The sequence below is a fragment of the Pholis gunnellus genome (genome assembly GCF_910591455.1).
Source record: "Pholis gunnellus genome assembly, chromosome: 3".
NCBI classification, from domain to species: domain Eukaryota; kingdom Metazoa; phylum Chordata; class Actinopteri; order Perciformes; family Pholidae; genus Pholis; species Pholis gunnellus.
In genome coordinates this window covers 21,529,550-21,542,092 of record NC_136529.1, presented here as the reverse complement: position 1 = coordinate 21,542,092, position 12,543 = coordinate 21,529,550, and the positions used below count along the sequence as shown (strand labels likewise).

The 12,543-nt window shown below is 43.1% G+C and overlaps 1 protein-coding gene across 2 annotated transcripts; it reads left to right on the top strand.

Annotated features, from left to right (window-relative positions):
- The first annotated feature begins 793 nt into the window (after positions 1 to 793).
- Positions 794 to 12,543, top strand: eogt (EGF domain-specific O-linked N-acetylglucosamine (GlcNAc) transferase). Of its 2 annotated transcripts, XM_079157054.1 has the most exons (16): positions 794 to 1,047; positions 1,400 to 1,500; positions 1,750 to 1,858; positions 2,070 to 2,164; positions 2,243 to 2,347; positions 3,962 to 4,068; positions 4,285 to 4,388; positions 5,195 to 5,287; positions 5,585 to 5,656; positions 6,457 to 6,543; positions 9,677 to 9,745; positions 10,087 to 10,148; positions 10,317 to 10,436; positions 10,865 to 10,967; positions 11,247 to 11,400; positions 12,369 to 12,543. In XM_079157054.1, exons 1-15 carry the CDS (start codon positions 841 to 843, stop codon positions 11,391 to 11,393), a joined length of 1,581 nt encoding a protein of 526 aa, XP_079013180.1. In that variant the 5' UTR covers positions 794 to 840; the 3' UTR covers positions 11,394 to 11,400; positions 12,369 to 12,543. The 2 variants fall into 2 exon arrangements, with proteins under 2 accessions (XP_079013180.1, XP_079013179.1); XM_079157053.1 differs by having other exon boundaries at positions 11,247 to 12,543.

The window sequence follows — 12,543 nt, the reverse complement described above, 5'->3', positions numbered from 1 at the left end:
GGGGGACAAGAAAAACCTCGATATTAACTGTTAAACCTTTCATAATTAGGCACAAGAAGACTCAGCAGCCCCGTGTTTTTAACGGTTTTCACTTGTAACGTTAGCTTTACTCCTGAAGTATCTTATAGAGCCGTTATATTAAAGCAGCCGTTATGTCAAAGCAGCACCGTTGTTTCAGACATTACGCCCGTGGCAAAGAATGTTTTAACTGTTACTTAACCCTTATTAGTAGGTGATACTTATAAGTAACTCCTTGACAACATGACTGGTGATTAACTACATGTTGTTCGCAAACCCACTGTTTAGGTGGTGTTATAAACGTTTTAAGTTATACACAGCACGCCACTCCTTCTCAGCTCCTTTTAGATGTGCTAAGATTTATGAGCCGTTGTTATAAAAACGCATACAGTGTGGTTACTGCAATAACGTTAATCACTGTAATAATATTTGATTTCGGGGGTGAAGAATGTAAATTACATGTATCATGGAAATATAATAATACTTTAGGTCACATTGTTCCCAGCCAGCAGTTTTTCATTTGTTCCTTCAGTCTCAGTTTATGATTGCTCAGACAACAGTCGGAAAAAGGGTCAGTAATACATCCTGCTACAGGACCTTTCCTCATGAGGCGCTCAGATCCCCTGGAGCTACTTTCCCCACACACTTTGCGTGTGGCCACATGCTTGTAAACGGCGGTGTTTCGCTTTGAAGCAAGATTACAGAGTGCAAGTCTGAGTCTGTGTCTCTGTCTCTCCTCCTCTTCTTCTTCTCTCTTTTTTTTTACTCCTCAGAGGGCTGTGAAGAGAAGCAGCTATTTCCCATGTCTGTGTAATTCTGACTATGCTGCTCTTGGTAGCGCTGGGCATCATTTCTTCTTTCGCTGTGGTCACCACTGAGAAGGCTGAGAACATCCACCACAAGCCACCAGTAGCACCGCTGCTCAACCACAGCAGGAGCTCTCTGCCACCGGAGCACGTACCCTACTTCCTCTACAACAACAAGAGGGTCGCCAAGCAATGCCGCCTGGACCCGCTCTGCCCTTTTAAAGTAAGATATGCACTCTGTGAACTTTTAGTCGTAACACGTTTCTCTGTAGTGTGAGAAAATCTTTCAAAAAGCCCTTTTGACTGCCAAGTGCCTTAGGATTTAGATCGTGACTCATAACAAAATGAGTATAGTATGTCGAAACATTTAATTAAAAAAGTCTTATTTCTTTTTATTTATAGCATTTAGTTCTACCCTAACCGGAGCACTGGATGAGTGGGGTTTACTCTGGAGTTTACAGTAGCCATTACAATAGTAGTAAGAAGGGTATTAGTGAAACGCATGTTTTAGATACCTACACACACACACACACACGTATATATATTCACACTTCATATACGTGTTTTTACAACAGGATGCACTGCAGGATCTGCGTGCCTGTTGGGGCTACGAGAAGAACTGTGATCCAGGGAAGCGCTTCAGCTATCCAGTCTGTACCAAAGCTGACTCCGCATGGTACTGTTCCTCACATCAGATCCACACTTTATGTTCTGTTTTGTCCTTCTCAGATGATACTTTCCACATTTTCCTCGCAGCCATCCAAGATGTGTCAGTTTAACAAATAATATAAATCTTTTATTCATAGGTATTGAATTTACAGAACCACATTCTCCATTTGTTTTTTCCAAAGTAAAAGTGTACTTATTCATTGCATGCATCATTGATGAATCCATTATGGTTTTGGCTAAATCTCTGATCTGTCAGGGCCCGTTCTCTGGAGGCAGCCCAGGAGCTTTTCTGGAAGCAGGCTGATTTTGGCTACGTCAAGGAACGCCTCTCTGAGCTCAAAACACTCTGCAAGGCCAGCAAGCCAGTAAGTCCGCTCACTTCCTTAGTTCCCACGGGCCTACCGAGCCAACAGGAAGAAACAAACGACCCACAGACAATAGACCTCAACATAATTTGCTGTTCAAAAGCAGTAATGTTGAGGAGGTGTAGTATAGAGACAGCTTTCACAATCTCTAAGGTCCAGAGTTAATATCACTTGAATACTAAATATTTTTTTACTCCTAATATTTTTCCAGGGGGACTCATCATTAAGATGTAGCAGCCACACTCGCTTCTGTAAGGCAACCAACCTCTACCTGGACCTCCGGAAGCCGCGCAGAAGTCACGAGCGGTCAGTATGTTTGAAAGTGACATGAACCTGATGAATAAAACAATTACGCCGACAAACTCGTCCATGTTTATGTTGCAGATACAAGGAGGACTTCATTCAGACGGGTGAGATCGGTGGTTGTTGCCGACTGAACAAACGATCACTCGCTGCCGAGGGAGAGCACAAGAGCCCCTTGCAATCTTGGTGAGGCAGGACACAAACACACTCAGTTACTGAGCTCAATCCAATGACTTTGGTGTGAGCTTTTGGAAATTGAAAGAAACACGGATTCAGAGTCACTAATAGAGGCTAAGAGCATGTTCCCTCACCGGGAATCGAATCCAGGCCCCCGGCAGCAGGGGACAATGACCCAAAGCTGTTGTGTAAAGCACTTTGTGTTTTCTGCTTTTTGCTATATAAATAACAGAGTTGTTAACAGACTAAACCTTCATTGCACTCCATGAGACTAATAGCCATTCTGGCGTCAAATATTACAATTACACAATAAATTAGGATTTTCTACTAAACATGGTTTGTTGACTAAACTGATAACCAATCAGCGACAGACAGGCGTTTCACACCACGCTCTGGGTCTTGCAGTCTGACCAGGAATCTTACCGGGGCAACAGTGGTGAGAGCGTCAAACCCTAACAACTAGACCACCAGGGAAATGCCTTTGTGGATTGAATAGCATGTGTGACAAGAGGCAGTATGGGACTTTTTGGTTGTAGTAACACAGACTGTCACTAGCTGGTGCTCTGTGCACTGTATTGCCAGAATTTTGCTGAACAGGCCTCTTTAGGTATTAACTGTTCTGTACGGCTTAGAGGCAGTTAATGTCCTGCCTCTTGGTTACGTCTCAGGGAGGACAGTGTATAGATGGCTGTTAAATCTGTTACAGACACAAAGGTATGCGGCGTGATCCCAGTAGGAGTAGTAGCCTCCCCTATTCGACTGCCATAGAGACTTGGTGATCGAATGAATTAAAGAAAACTAGCACCCATTGTAATTTCAAAAGATCAATGACACAGCGAGAGTCGTGACCTTGTTTTGTTAAACAGAACTAATGACATCCGTCCTCCTCACGTCACTGATATAAATACAATGTAACTCCTAGATCCTTTACACACCATCTCTCTGATGTTGTTAAGATCATATTTCTTAAGCTACTGGAACACACGTTGCTCCCTCTCAAAGCAGTCCTGAAAGGGGAAGCAGGGCCAGTCAGGAATGCGGGGGGTTGGCTTTATGCCGCTCTTTGTCTTTTGTCTTTTATTATTCGTCTGAAGCTTAGAGGGGGCAAGCGGGCCAGTGGCGCAATGGATAACGCGTCTGACTACGGATCAGAAGATTCTAGGTTCGACTCCTGGCTGGCTCGTTCAATGTTTTCCTGCTGCTCATAATGTGCACGTAATACTGCCAACAAGTGAGAGGCAATCACATGACTCAGATAATAACATGACAGGTCAAAGAAATTCGTCACGATGACTATGTCCACTTCTTATATACAGTCTATGGTTTAAACAGAAGAGACTCACAGTTCTGAAGTTGGTCAGCCACATCTCGCAGCAGGTCTGCCAGCGGCCTCCCGGTCAGTCATCGTCTGGCTGAATTGCTGTCCGTCACAATTTGTTGATGCTTCAACTGGCAGCACCCAAAGTCAGACATTTTCCAATCACATCACAAAGGTGCTTTAAAGAAGTCACATCCCTGTTTTGGGGTTGTAATGTTTGTTTCCATGGCGTGCCACTATGTTCATGCTGAGTTTTTACAATTCAGTTTACGATACTAACTTCATGTGCTGTGCTGTTTTTGTAGGTATGCTGAGCTGCAGACATACACAGAGCTGGACTTTCACCCCATACAGGATGGACACTGTGACGTTGTCATTGAAAAGCCCTCTGTTTTCATGAAACTGGATGCTGGTAGGTAATAAAGATTTACATGACTTAAAGGTGAAAAAAACCACAATACACATGCTGTTATGTACAATGTGGGATCGCAAGGATTCCACTCACACTTTCTAAAAACCTTGTTGGAATGTTACAGTAATGTATTGCGATCTTGACTCCAGAGTGTTCTTCTTCTTTTAGATACCAGGCCTGCAACACTAACATAATACTTGTGTGTTTTCCTAACAGGGGTGAACATGTACCACCATTTCTGTGACTTTGTCAACCTCTACATTTCCCAGCACATAAACAACTCCTTCAGCTCAGACATCAACATCATCATGTGGGACACGGTGGGTACCTGCTGTCTCCCATTACAGAGTCAATGGAGGCGAGGGTGTAATCTAGATATTTCTTAATTTGTTTGTCCTGCTGCCTCTAGTGAGTTTGGTGACTTCCTCTTTTAAATATACATCTGTTCTTGGGTCACAACGATACAACTCAACATCTCAAAATGCTGATGCAGGCGTATATTTGAGCTTTTCTCCCTTTTCGCCCAACATATTGTTCAAAATAACATGAAAGCACAGAGTCATACAAATACTGAAAGAGTTTTGTGTCCAAGACAGATGGAAGAAAATGTGTCTGAAAAGTAAGATTGGGTTTGAGTTCTATAACCCAACGGGGAAAGCCAAACAGCATTTCTGTCTGCAGTGCACTTCAGTAACAGCTTTTGTTTAACAAGTCAGTGGCATATGTGCCCGACGTAGACATCAAGGGGAAACACCAATTTGAAAAACAGAATGCTTTACAGACAGCTTTATCCGGCCCATTGTTCCCCTGACTGTGCACAGAGGGGAAGAGGAACAGGGAAAGAGAGAAAACTGACAGGGAGAAGGAAAGCAGTGACCTTTCAGCACAAGCCGCACACTGTAATCCAAACAGTGGCAGGCTGGCAGATAATAGTGTGATAACAGACTTTGTATAAAACCACAGCTTCAGAGAAACACAACCAGCAGAGTTTGAAAAACAGATGGCAGAGCCTGGCACCGCTTAAGGCTGTAGTTGATTCTAATTTTATCGGTTTGTTTTTCATTTCAGACGTAACATTAATTTGATTAACATTTGTTCCTTTCTTCTTTTTTACGTCTTTCCCCAGAGTTTTTATGGTTATGGTGATCTGTTCGGTGAAACATGGAGGGCCTTCTCAGAAGATGACATCATCCACTTGAAGACCTATGACTCGAAAAGAGTAGGTGGAATGTCACTTCTGTGTGGTCATCGCACGCTCCTGTTTTATATCGGTCTTGAACTCATCACTTACTCAAGTATAGTTGTTTCGTAATAACCACCCAAATTGGTTGGTAGGCTTCGTCTATGGAAGCTAATTTAAAAGCCTTTAGTGTTGACACAGACCCCTGGCACTGGGTTGGATGTTTACAGCAGCCAACCCAATCATCATTTCAACATTTGTGAAAGCAACAACAATTGCGTGACATATAGTCAAACAGATTTCTGAATGCACACCTGGTTGTACTCTTGTCCACAGGTGTGTTTTAAAGATGCCTTCTTCTCCCTCCTCCCGAGGATGAGATACGGCCTCTTTTACAACACGCCTCTTGTAAGTTTCCCCTTTTATGTATTGGTGTGTGTGTGTGTGTGTGTGTGTGTGTGTGTGTGTGTCGCCAAGCATCTAAGGTCCGGTAACTGGTCTGCACCCAGTCGCTCTCCTTCGAGTAGCCATAATCGTGCAGCCCTGCAATATTACAATATTGCCTTGTTTTTGTTTTCATTTACATGTTTTTATCTCACATCATTTCTTGGTCTTTCTTTCCCAAATGCGCAATGATATCCGGTTTAGTCATAAAGATGCAGTTTAGGTCTGCATGTATTCAAAAGCTCAGCAGGTGCTTACGTTATTTAAATGATAATTCCAAGGAGATTACCTTAAAGATGATACCATGTAAGTATGTGTTGTCCTGTGGTTCCAGCGTTGGGGTGTGAAATATTGACAGCTCAGCTTCAGGTTCATGCTTGAATGCCACTACAGCAGCACGTGTCATGTTTACATTCATGTGCTCACATGTACAGCTGCAGTGCAGCAGTGTATGTGTGAGATTGTTGGACTTGAGATATGCATAGGCTCATATGATATTGATCCCAGGGAGATTAGAATTATGTGTCAGAGCCCCAGTGTGTTGCATGTTTTTCATCTCAACCCAGTGAAATGCAGCAGCGTGGCAATTCATTTCAAACCAGACAGTCAATTTTCTGAAAAATGCAAATATGGATCATCTTTTTGCATGACTGTGTACAACCAAAGTAATCATTTTAATACACTATTTGAAATTGAATGGATGGATGAAAAATAGATTGCATATGTGAGTGAAATTGACACTTTCTGCGGTGTGTTGATGTCAGATCTCAGACTGCTACAGTGAAGGGATGTTTAGGGCGTTCTCCCAGCATGTCCTTCATCGACTGAACATCCCGCGAGACGCTCCAAAGGTAGGAAGAACGTCTTTCAGAATCTGTTTATTTCTTGTTTATATGCAAGGGATGGACCCAGTTTCATGAACATATTTATAATCCAATACAATTCAATAGTAAAGGTAACATCTTCCTGTTAATCTTTCAGGCTGTAGAGCATCTCTATCAACAGTTGCTGGTGACAAATCTTCTCAAATCAATTAAGCTGTTATTACAACAAGTCAGAAGTCTTATTTTGATGCTTTTACTAAACACACATATCTTTCTCAGTATGTAATGTGGTTTATTAGTTATCAATATTTGAAATTATGCAGAACACAAACAAAGAATGTGTTCCCTGACCGGGAATCGAACCCGGGCCGCGGCGGTGAGAGCGCCGAATCCTAACCACTAGACTACCAGGGACCTTCTTTATGGACTGATAAAAGGGTGACACACACTCATCTCAGCTGATCTTCACCATTTATCCTGGTTTAGTTTATTCTTTCTTTATCAGAATAGACATCAGAACTATACTAACCAACAGTAAGGGTAACAGCAGCGTTAGAAAAATGAAAACACAACTCATTCAATCTGATCTGAATGTGACTACGTTAAATTGTTAAAGACCATCATAGACTGGAGACCTCTCAAGGTGTCTCCCTCTGCCTGGGAAATGCTGGTGTAAGTTCTAGCACCCAGTCTGAATGGGAGTAATGCATGAATAAATGAGGCTTTAGGATGACAATGACAGTCAGAGGGAGGTGTCAACAACATATTGCCATGGAAATCCGTATGGATATATATATATATGGTACCAGAAAATGATCCATGATGACTTTGGTGATGTCTTGTGACACCATCAGGTCATAATATTACATACCAACCAACACAAACAAGTGACTGAACTGCTGTTAATAGCAAGATTGATATTAAATGTATATGTCACATCCACGTGCAGACTCCCATCTTGCAAAGCTCTTCACTGAAAAGAAAAGGCTGGTGATACCGCCTCAAAGCCAACAGACTGAAAAATAAATCAAGACTGTGAGTTGTTCACTGTGATCTAAAGCTCTCCGCACGTTGATTGTCACAGCCTGCTGTTACGGGTGGAAGCTACTAGATGCCTGGAAGGGAAGAAATCATAGGACTGGGAAATAGTCTGCGGTAACAGAAAGCGTGTGCACTTTCTGGTCAATTAACTTTAACATTTAAAACCATTAGTAGGGTTCTAGTTCACATGTTTATCCATAAACGATCATAGTTTTATGTTGTTTCACAGAGAACAAATGTTGTTTTAGTTACTCAGTTCACTGGTGGTCTCGTGTTTTGGATTCGGGGCTTTCACCGCTGTGGTGTAGATAAACAGTCTTAATGGCAAAAAGACTAAATACATGCACATCAGCACACCTGCAATTCTCTCACCTCTCACCAAAACACAAGCTCCTTCCTGCCACAGACACATGAACAGATCCACTGATGATTTAACTATTGTTAACTGACCCTCTCTGTTAACATTGTACATGCAGACCTGAGTCAGTGACTATACTGCTCCGTGTGTTACACTTTCAGCTGCTGAGAGCGCCGAAACAGGTCCCTGGTAGTCTAGTGGTTAGGATTCGGCGCTCTCACCGCCGCGGCCCGGGTTCGATTCCCGGTCAGGGAACACATTCTTTGTTTCCTTGACTTAATATCTGACAAATGCACAATAAGGGGCCTTGTCACATTACACCCAACAATTTCCCCTACTGAGACAGGTTTGTGTGTTTAGTAAAAGCACTTAAACCAAAGCACTGCATCTGTTTTGGTGTCCTTTTACACCTCTACCAAAATAGCATGAGTGAGAGGAGCAACTGGCTAAGACTAACTTTGTCAAGCAACGCTGCAAGTTGTTTGCTGTGATAGATCTCCAGTTACAAGTCTTTAGCAAGTCCAAATAACTGCTCAGTGTGTGACAGAAAATGTTTCATCCCTTCGACCAGTGTCTCTGCTTTCTGTTGAATATCACAAACATTTATGTCGCCTTCACTCTTTCTTGCACCTCGGATTCCTACGTTGTGAATGTCACAATATTTGTCCTAAAAAGCTGTTAAGACAATTTACACCTTAGTTATATTTTGGGAAAAAAAAAAAAATTCTGAAACTAAGCACTGAATATCTTTGCAGTGAAAAAATAAATTTCAGAAGAAGAAAATAGAAAAACAACTTGTTCACTTCTTTTACTTTCCTTACAGTTTTTAATTAAGCAAAGATCAGGTTCTCTAAGTAAAATTGATGTTGACGAGCAGAATGAGCAACCGTGTGTGACGGAGCGCCAAAGTCTCTCCACTCACTACGACGAGGTGATTTCATTACTACGATAAACTCAAAGAGCTCCCCGCTGACCGTATAGCCTTCTAGTTTCTGAAAGATGGATGCGCACACTTGAATACTGCCACAGCCGCCTCCTTATTCCTCCTACATCCATCACTCTTCAGCACTTTTTCACAGGTGTTTTATGATCCCAGTTTTGAAGCATTTGAATGTATCTTTATGACCGGCGAAGCTCAATAACTTCTTCCTTCCTGTAGAGCAGCTCATTGGGTATTCACCGCCGTCACTGGAAATATGCTAAGAGGCCTTTCGGCGAGACGTGGGGCTGCTGGCGATAGCGGGCCTGCGACTGAACGAGAGGTCCTCTCTGCCCTGACCCTCCTCCTTTCATCCCTAGATTAATGGCACCGCCAGAGACTCACACTGCTGCTCTCCTCTATTGTGTGCTGTTCATCCGCCTCCACCGGCCCTCTCCTCCCATCTCCACCTTGTCATGATTTTACTCAGTCCTGGTCTTTCTCAGAATGGCATCTTTTTCAGTACTTTTAAACATATGTAAGCAGAAGAGAATACATTAGGTCTGTGTTAAATACATATACACCCACTGCCTTTAGTAAGGTGTTCTCCTTCAGAACACAAGGTGACAGCAGAAGAATATATTAAATCTACACGCTGGATAAACTAATAAGAGCTCGTCAGAAAAGAAAACCTCTGTAAAAAATACTTTGTAATGTGATTTTAGCTGATGTGTCGTCTCCTCTGCGCCGTACAAACGACCCATTTTAAATAGAGGCTTTTGCCAGCCGCCTATCTTTCCTGTCCTTGGCTGATTGATTATTGGGCGCATTGCTGTTTTCAGGAGGGGCGTGTTCGTGTCACCCTGCTGGCACGCAGCACAGAATACAGAAGGATATTAAACCAATTGGAGGTGAGTGAAGCACCGCCCTCCCTCCTCCTTTCTGTCCCTTAACTTTCTTGCACTTGCTCTTTTCCCTCCGTCCTGTTCTCCTTTTTTCCTCCTTCTCTGTCGTTCCCTTTCTCTCTCTCTCTCTTTGTCTCCTTCTGTTTCTTCTCTCTATACAACTCTCTCACGCCCTCAGCCCCTCCTTTCCACCATTGATTTACTGACAACATCTGTTAAGTGCCTATTTAAAATCGTATTTGCTATAAACCGTACAAGTAAAAAAGGCTTGTGATTTATATGGTCACTGCCTATATTTGTTTGTTCTCTCATTGATCAGAGAACACGTCCCTCTGTTGTTGTTACAGCTGGTAAATGCCCTCAAGACTGTGCCTTTACTGGAGGTCAACGTGGTGGACTACAAATACAAGTGAGTTATAGAGTGCTTGTCACCGTACTACGGGAGGTATTCAGTGCTGCTTGGCATTGGTCAGCAATGTAACAGTGCTGAATAAGTCAATGCAAAGCTTTTTAAAGGTTGTAATAGCAACAGTGTTTACGCAATAAAGATGATTAATGCTCCCTGACTGCCTTTCAGGGATGTTCCCTTCCTGGTGCAGTTGAGGATCACCAGCAACTCTGACATCTTTATCGGGATGCACGGGGCGGGTCTCACGCACCTCCTCTTCCTCCCTGACTGGGCTGTAATCTTTGAGCTGTGAGTGACATTTTTTGTCTGCCTTTTTGTGTGTGTATGTGTGTGTGTGTGTGTTTGAGTGACAGACAGTAAAAGACAGAGAGGGGAGCAGGGAGAGCGATGGCAGCGTGCTGTGCCCAAAGTAGCCCTCAGACACTTGGTGTATGACTTTGAAATACTGTCTAATTAACCAGGCATTCATCACACCTGGCTACCCTGGGTAGAAGAGATTTTTGGAGTGTGTGTGTGTGTGTGTGAGAGAGAGAGAGAGAGAGAGAATGGGCATGTGTGGGAGTATGTTGTGTGCACCTTTGGTGAGTGGCACAGAGCGAGAACTACAGTGTTTGTACAGCGAAAGAGAGAGAGAGAGAAAGGTTGAGCACGAAAGAGTGAAAGTGAGGCAGACCAAGTAGAGCAGGAGATAAAGTGTGTGCATCTGTCCCTCGCAGATATAATTGTCAGGATGAGAGCTGCTATCGAGATTTGGCTCGGCTTCGGGGCATTCGATACGTGACTTGGCAGAAAATGGACAAAGTGCACCCACAGGACAAGGTAGGGGGAACTCCCGTACCAGCCATTAGCTCTCAGGCACCTCAGTGTGAGCCTTCTCAATTCATCTCACCTATCTTCACACACGTACACTCATTTCACTCATTTCACTCATGGGCAATTAGAGGCATTGTAAAAACAAACGAACAGGCTTCTTTTCTCTCGCATGTTATATCCCTCGTCACCTAATCGCTGGGACATCCTGGCGATACAAAACACGCACATTTGAATGCTTTTATGCGTCCATTTAATGAACACACGTTTCTCTGTCTCTTCCCTCAGGGTCACCATCCAACCCTCGGGGACCATCCGAAGTTTACCAACTACTCCTTTGATGTGGGGGAGTTCCTGCGCCTTGTGCTGGAGGCAGCTGAGTACGTCACACACCATCCCAAATGGCAGCGTCGTACCCTTCATGATGAACTCTAGAGCCTCTGTGAGTGTGGGACACAGACAACCGGACGCTGAAGAACTTTTAACATGAACCCGCTCGTTTGTTGTGATCTAAAGCCCTCTTCACATTGGCGGAGTCATTTTATACGATTTTTTTTAAGTTACCTCATCCGTCAGTGGTCTAGCAGAGTATTTGTCACCTCCTGTCCGCTGCTTTGATAGGTCTGGATGAGTGAAAGTAATATGGCGGACGACTCAGGGTTTAACAGCCTCCACCAGCTCTTATTAGTGTCAAATCAGTTAAAAGGCGAGGCGTGTGCAGTCGCAGCATCTGGAGAGCGATACGATGTGTCCTATGTTTCTTCATTACCGCTGCTGCGTCTACTTCATTCCACGCCGACAAAGTTAGCTAATGAGCAGCTGTTACAGCGTCCCTTCACACGCGACATCTTGTCACATTTCATCAGTGTCACCTTGACGCCAGCCTCCTCAGAGCTGTCGACAATCCCACCAGAGTTTCTGAGCACATCCAGCACACTCCGGTCCAATATGATGTGCAGTATTCACATGCTGGATTCACGCATACAGTTGTTTTGCGTTTAGTTTGACATTTAGTTTTTGCTCATCAAAATAGTTCTAAAAGTGATAGACTCCGACTGCCAAAAGGGATTTCTTTTATATCAGTATTAGTGTTTGTACAACACATTGATAGTAAGCACTATGAAACAAACATTCAAGTATTTGCCAGTAAAATTCAACACAAATTCCACACAAATAATGTTGCTTTTGTCAGCTAAATAAAAAAGACATCTGGTAGACTTTTTAAATCTACCTTTTATTTGTGTGTCTTGTCTTTACAGTTGACATGGTGTTCTTTTACAGTCGTAACATTCATTATTTAAACGTATGTGTGTTTGTTGGTCTGATGCATTGTCAGTATGGTCAAACGACGAGGGTGCTGCTGGTGACATTACCTTTTCTAAACTCTTGAATGCTGTTTTGTATTTTTAGGTAAATTTGAGGAAGATGGAATGAGCACAATCTGCATGCAGTCCGATGCAATGCGCAGGAGTATTTTGAGCGATCAGATGACGTTCGTGTTACCTGGTGATGTTTTATTTATCGATGAAACCGAGTTAAACTCAGTCAGAACTTTTTGGTCGGGGCTGTGCGATTTCATATTCAA

Coding starts and splice junctions, on each gene's coding strand:
- eogt (XM_079157054.1), top strand. CDS start 841: ATGCTGCTCTTGGTAGCGCTGGGCATCATTTCTTCTTTCGCTGTGGTC. Junction 2,348..3,961: donor AAGAGCCCCTTGCAATCTTG/GTGAGGCAGGAC, acceptor CTGTTTTTGTAG/GTATGCTGAGCTGCAGACAT. Junction 5,657..6,456: donor TCTTTTACAACACGCCTCTT/GTAAGTTTCCCC, acceptor TGTTGATGTCAG/ATCTCAGACTGCTACAGTGA.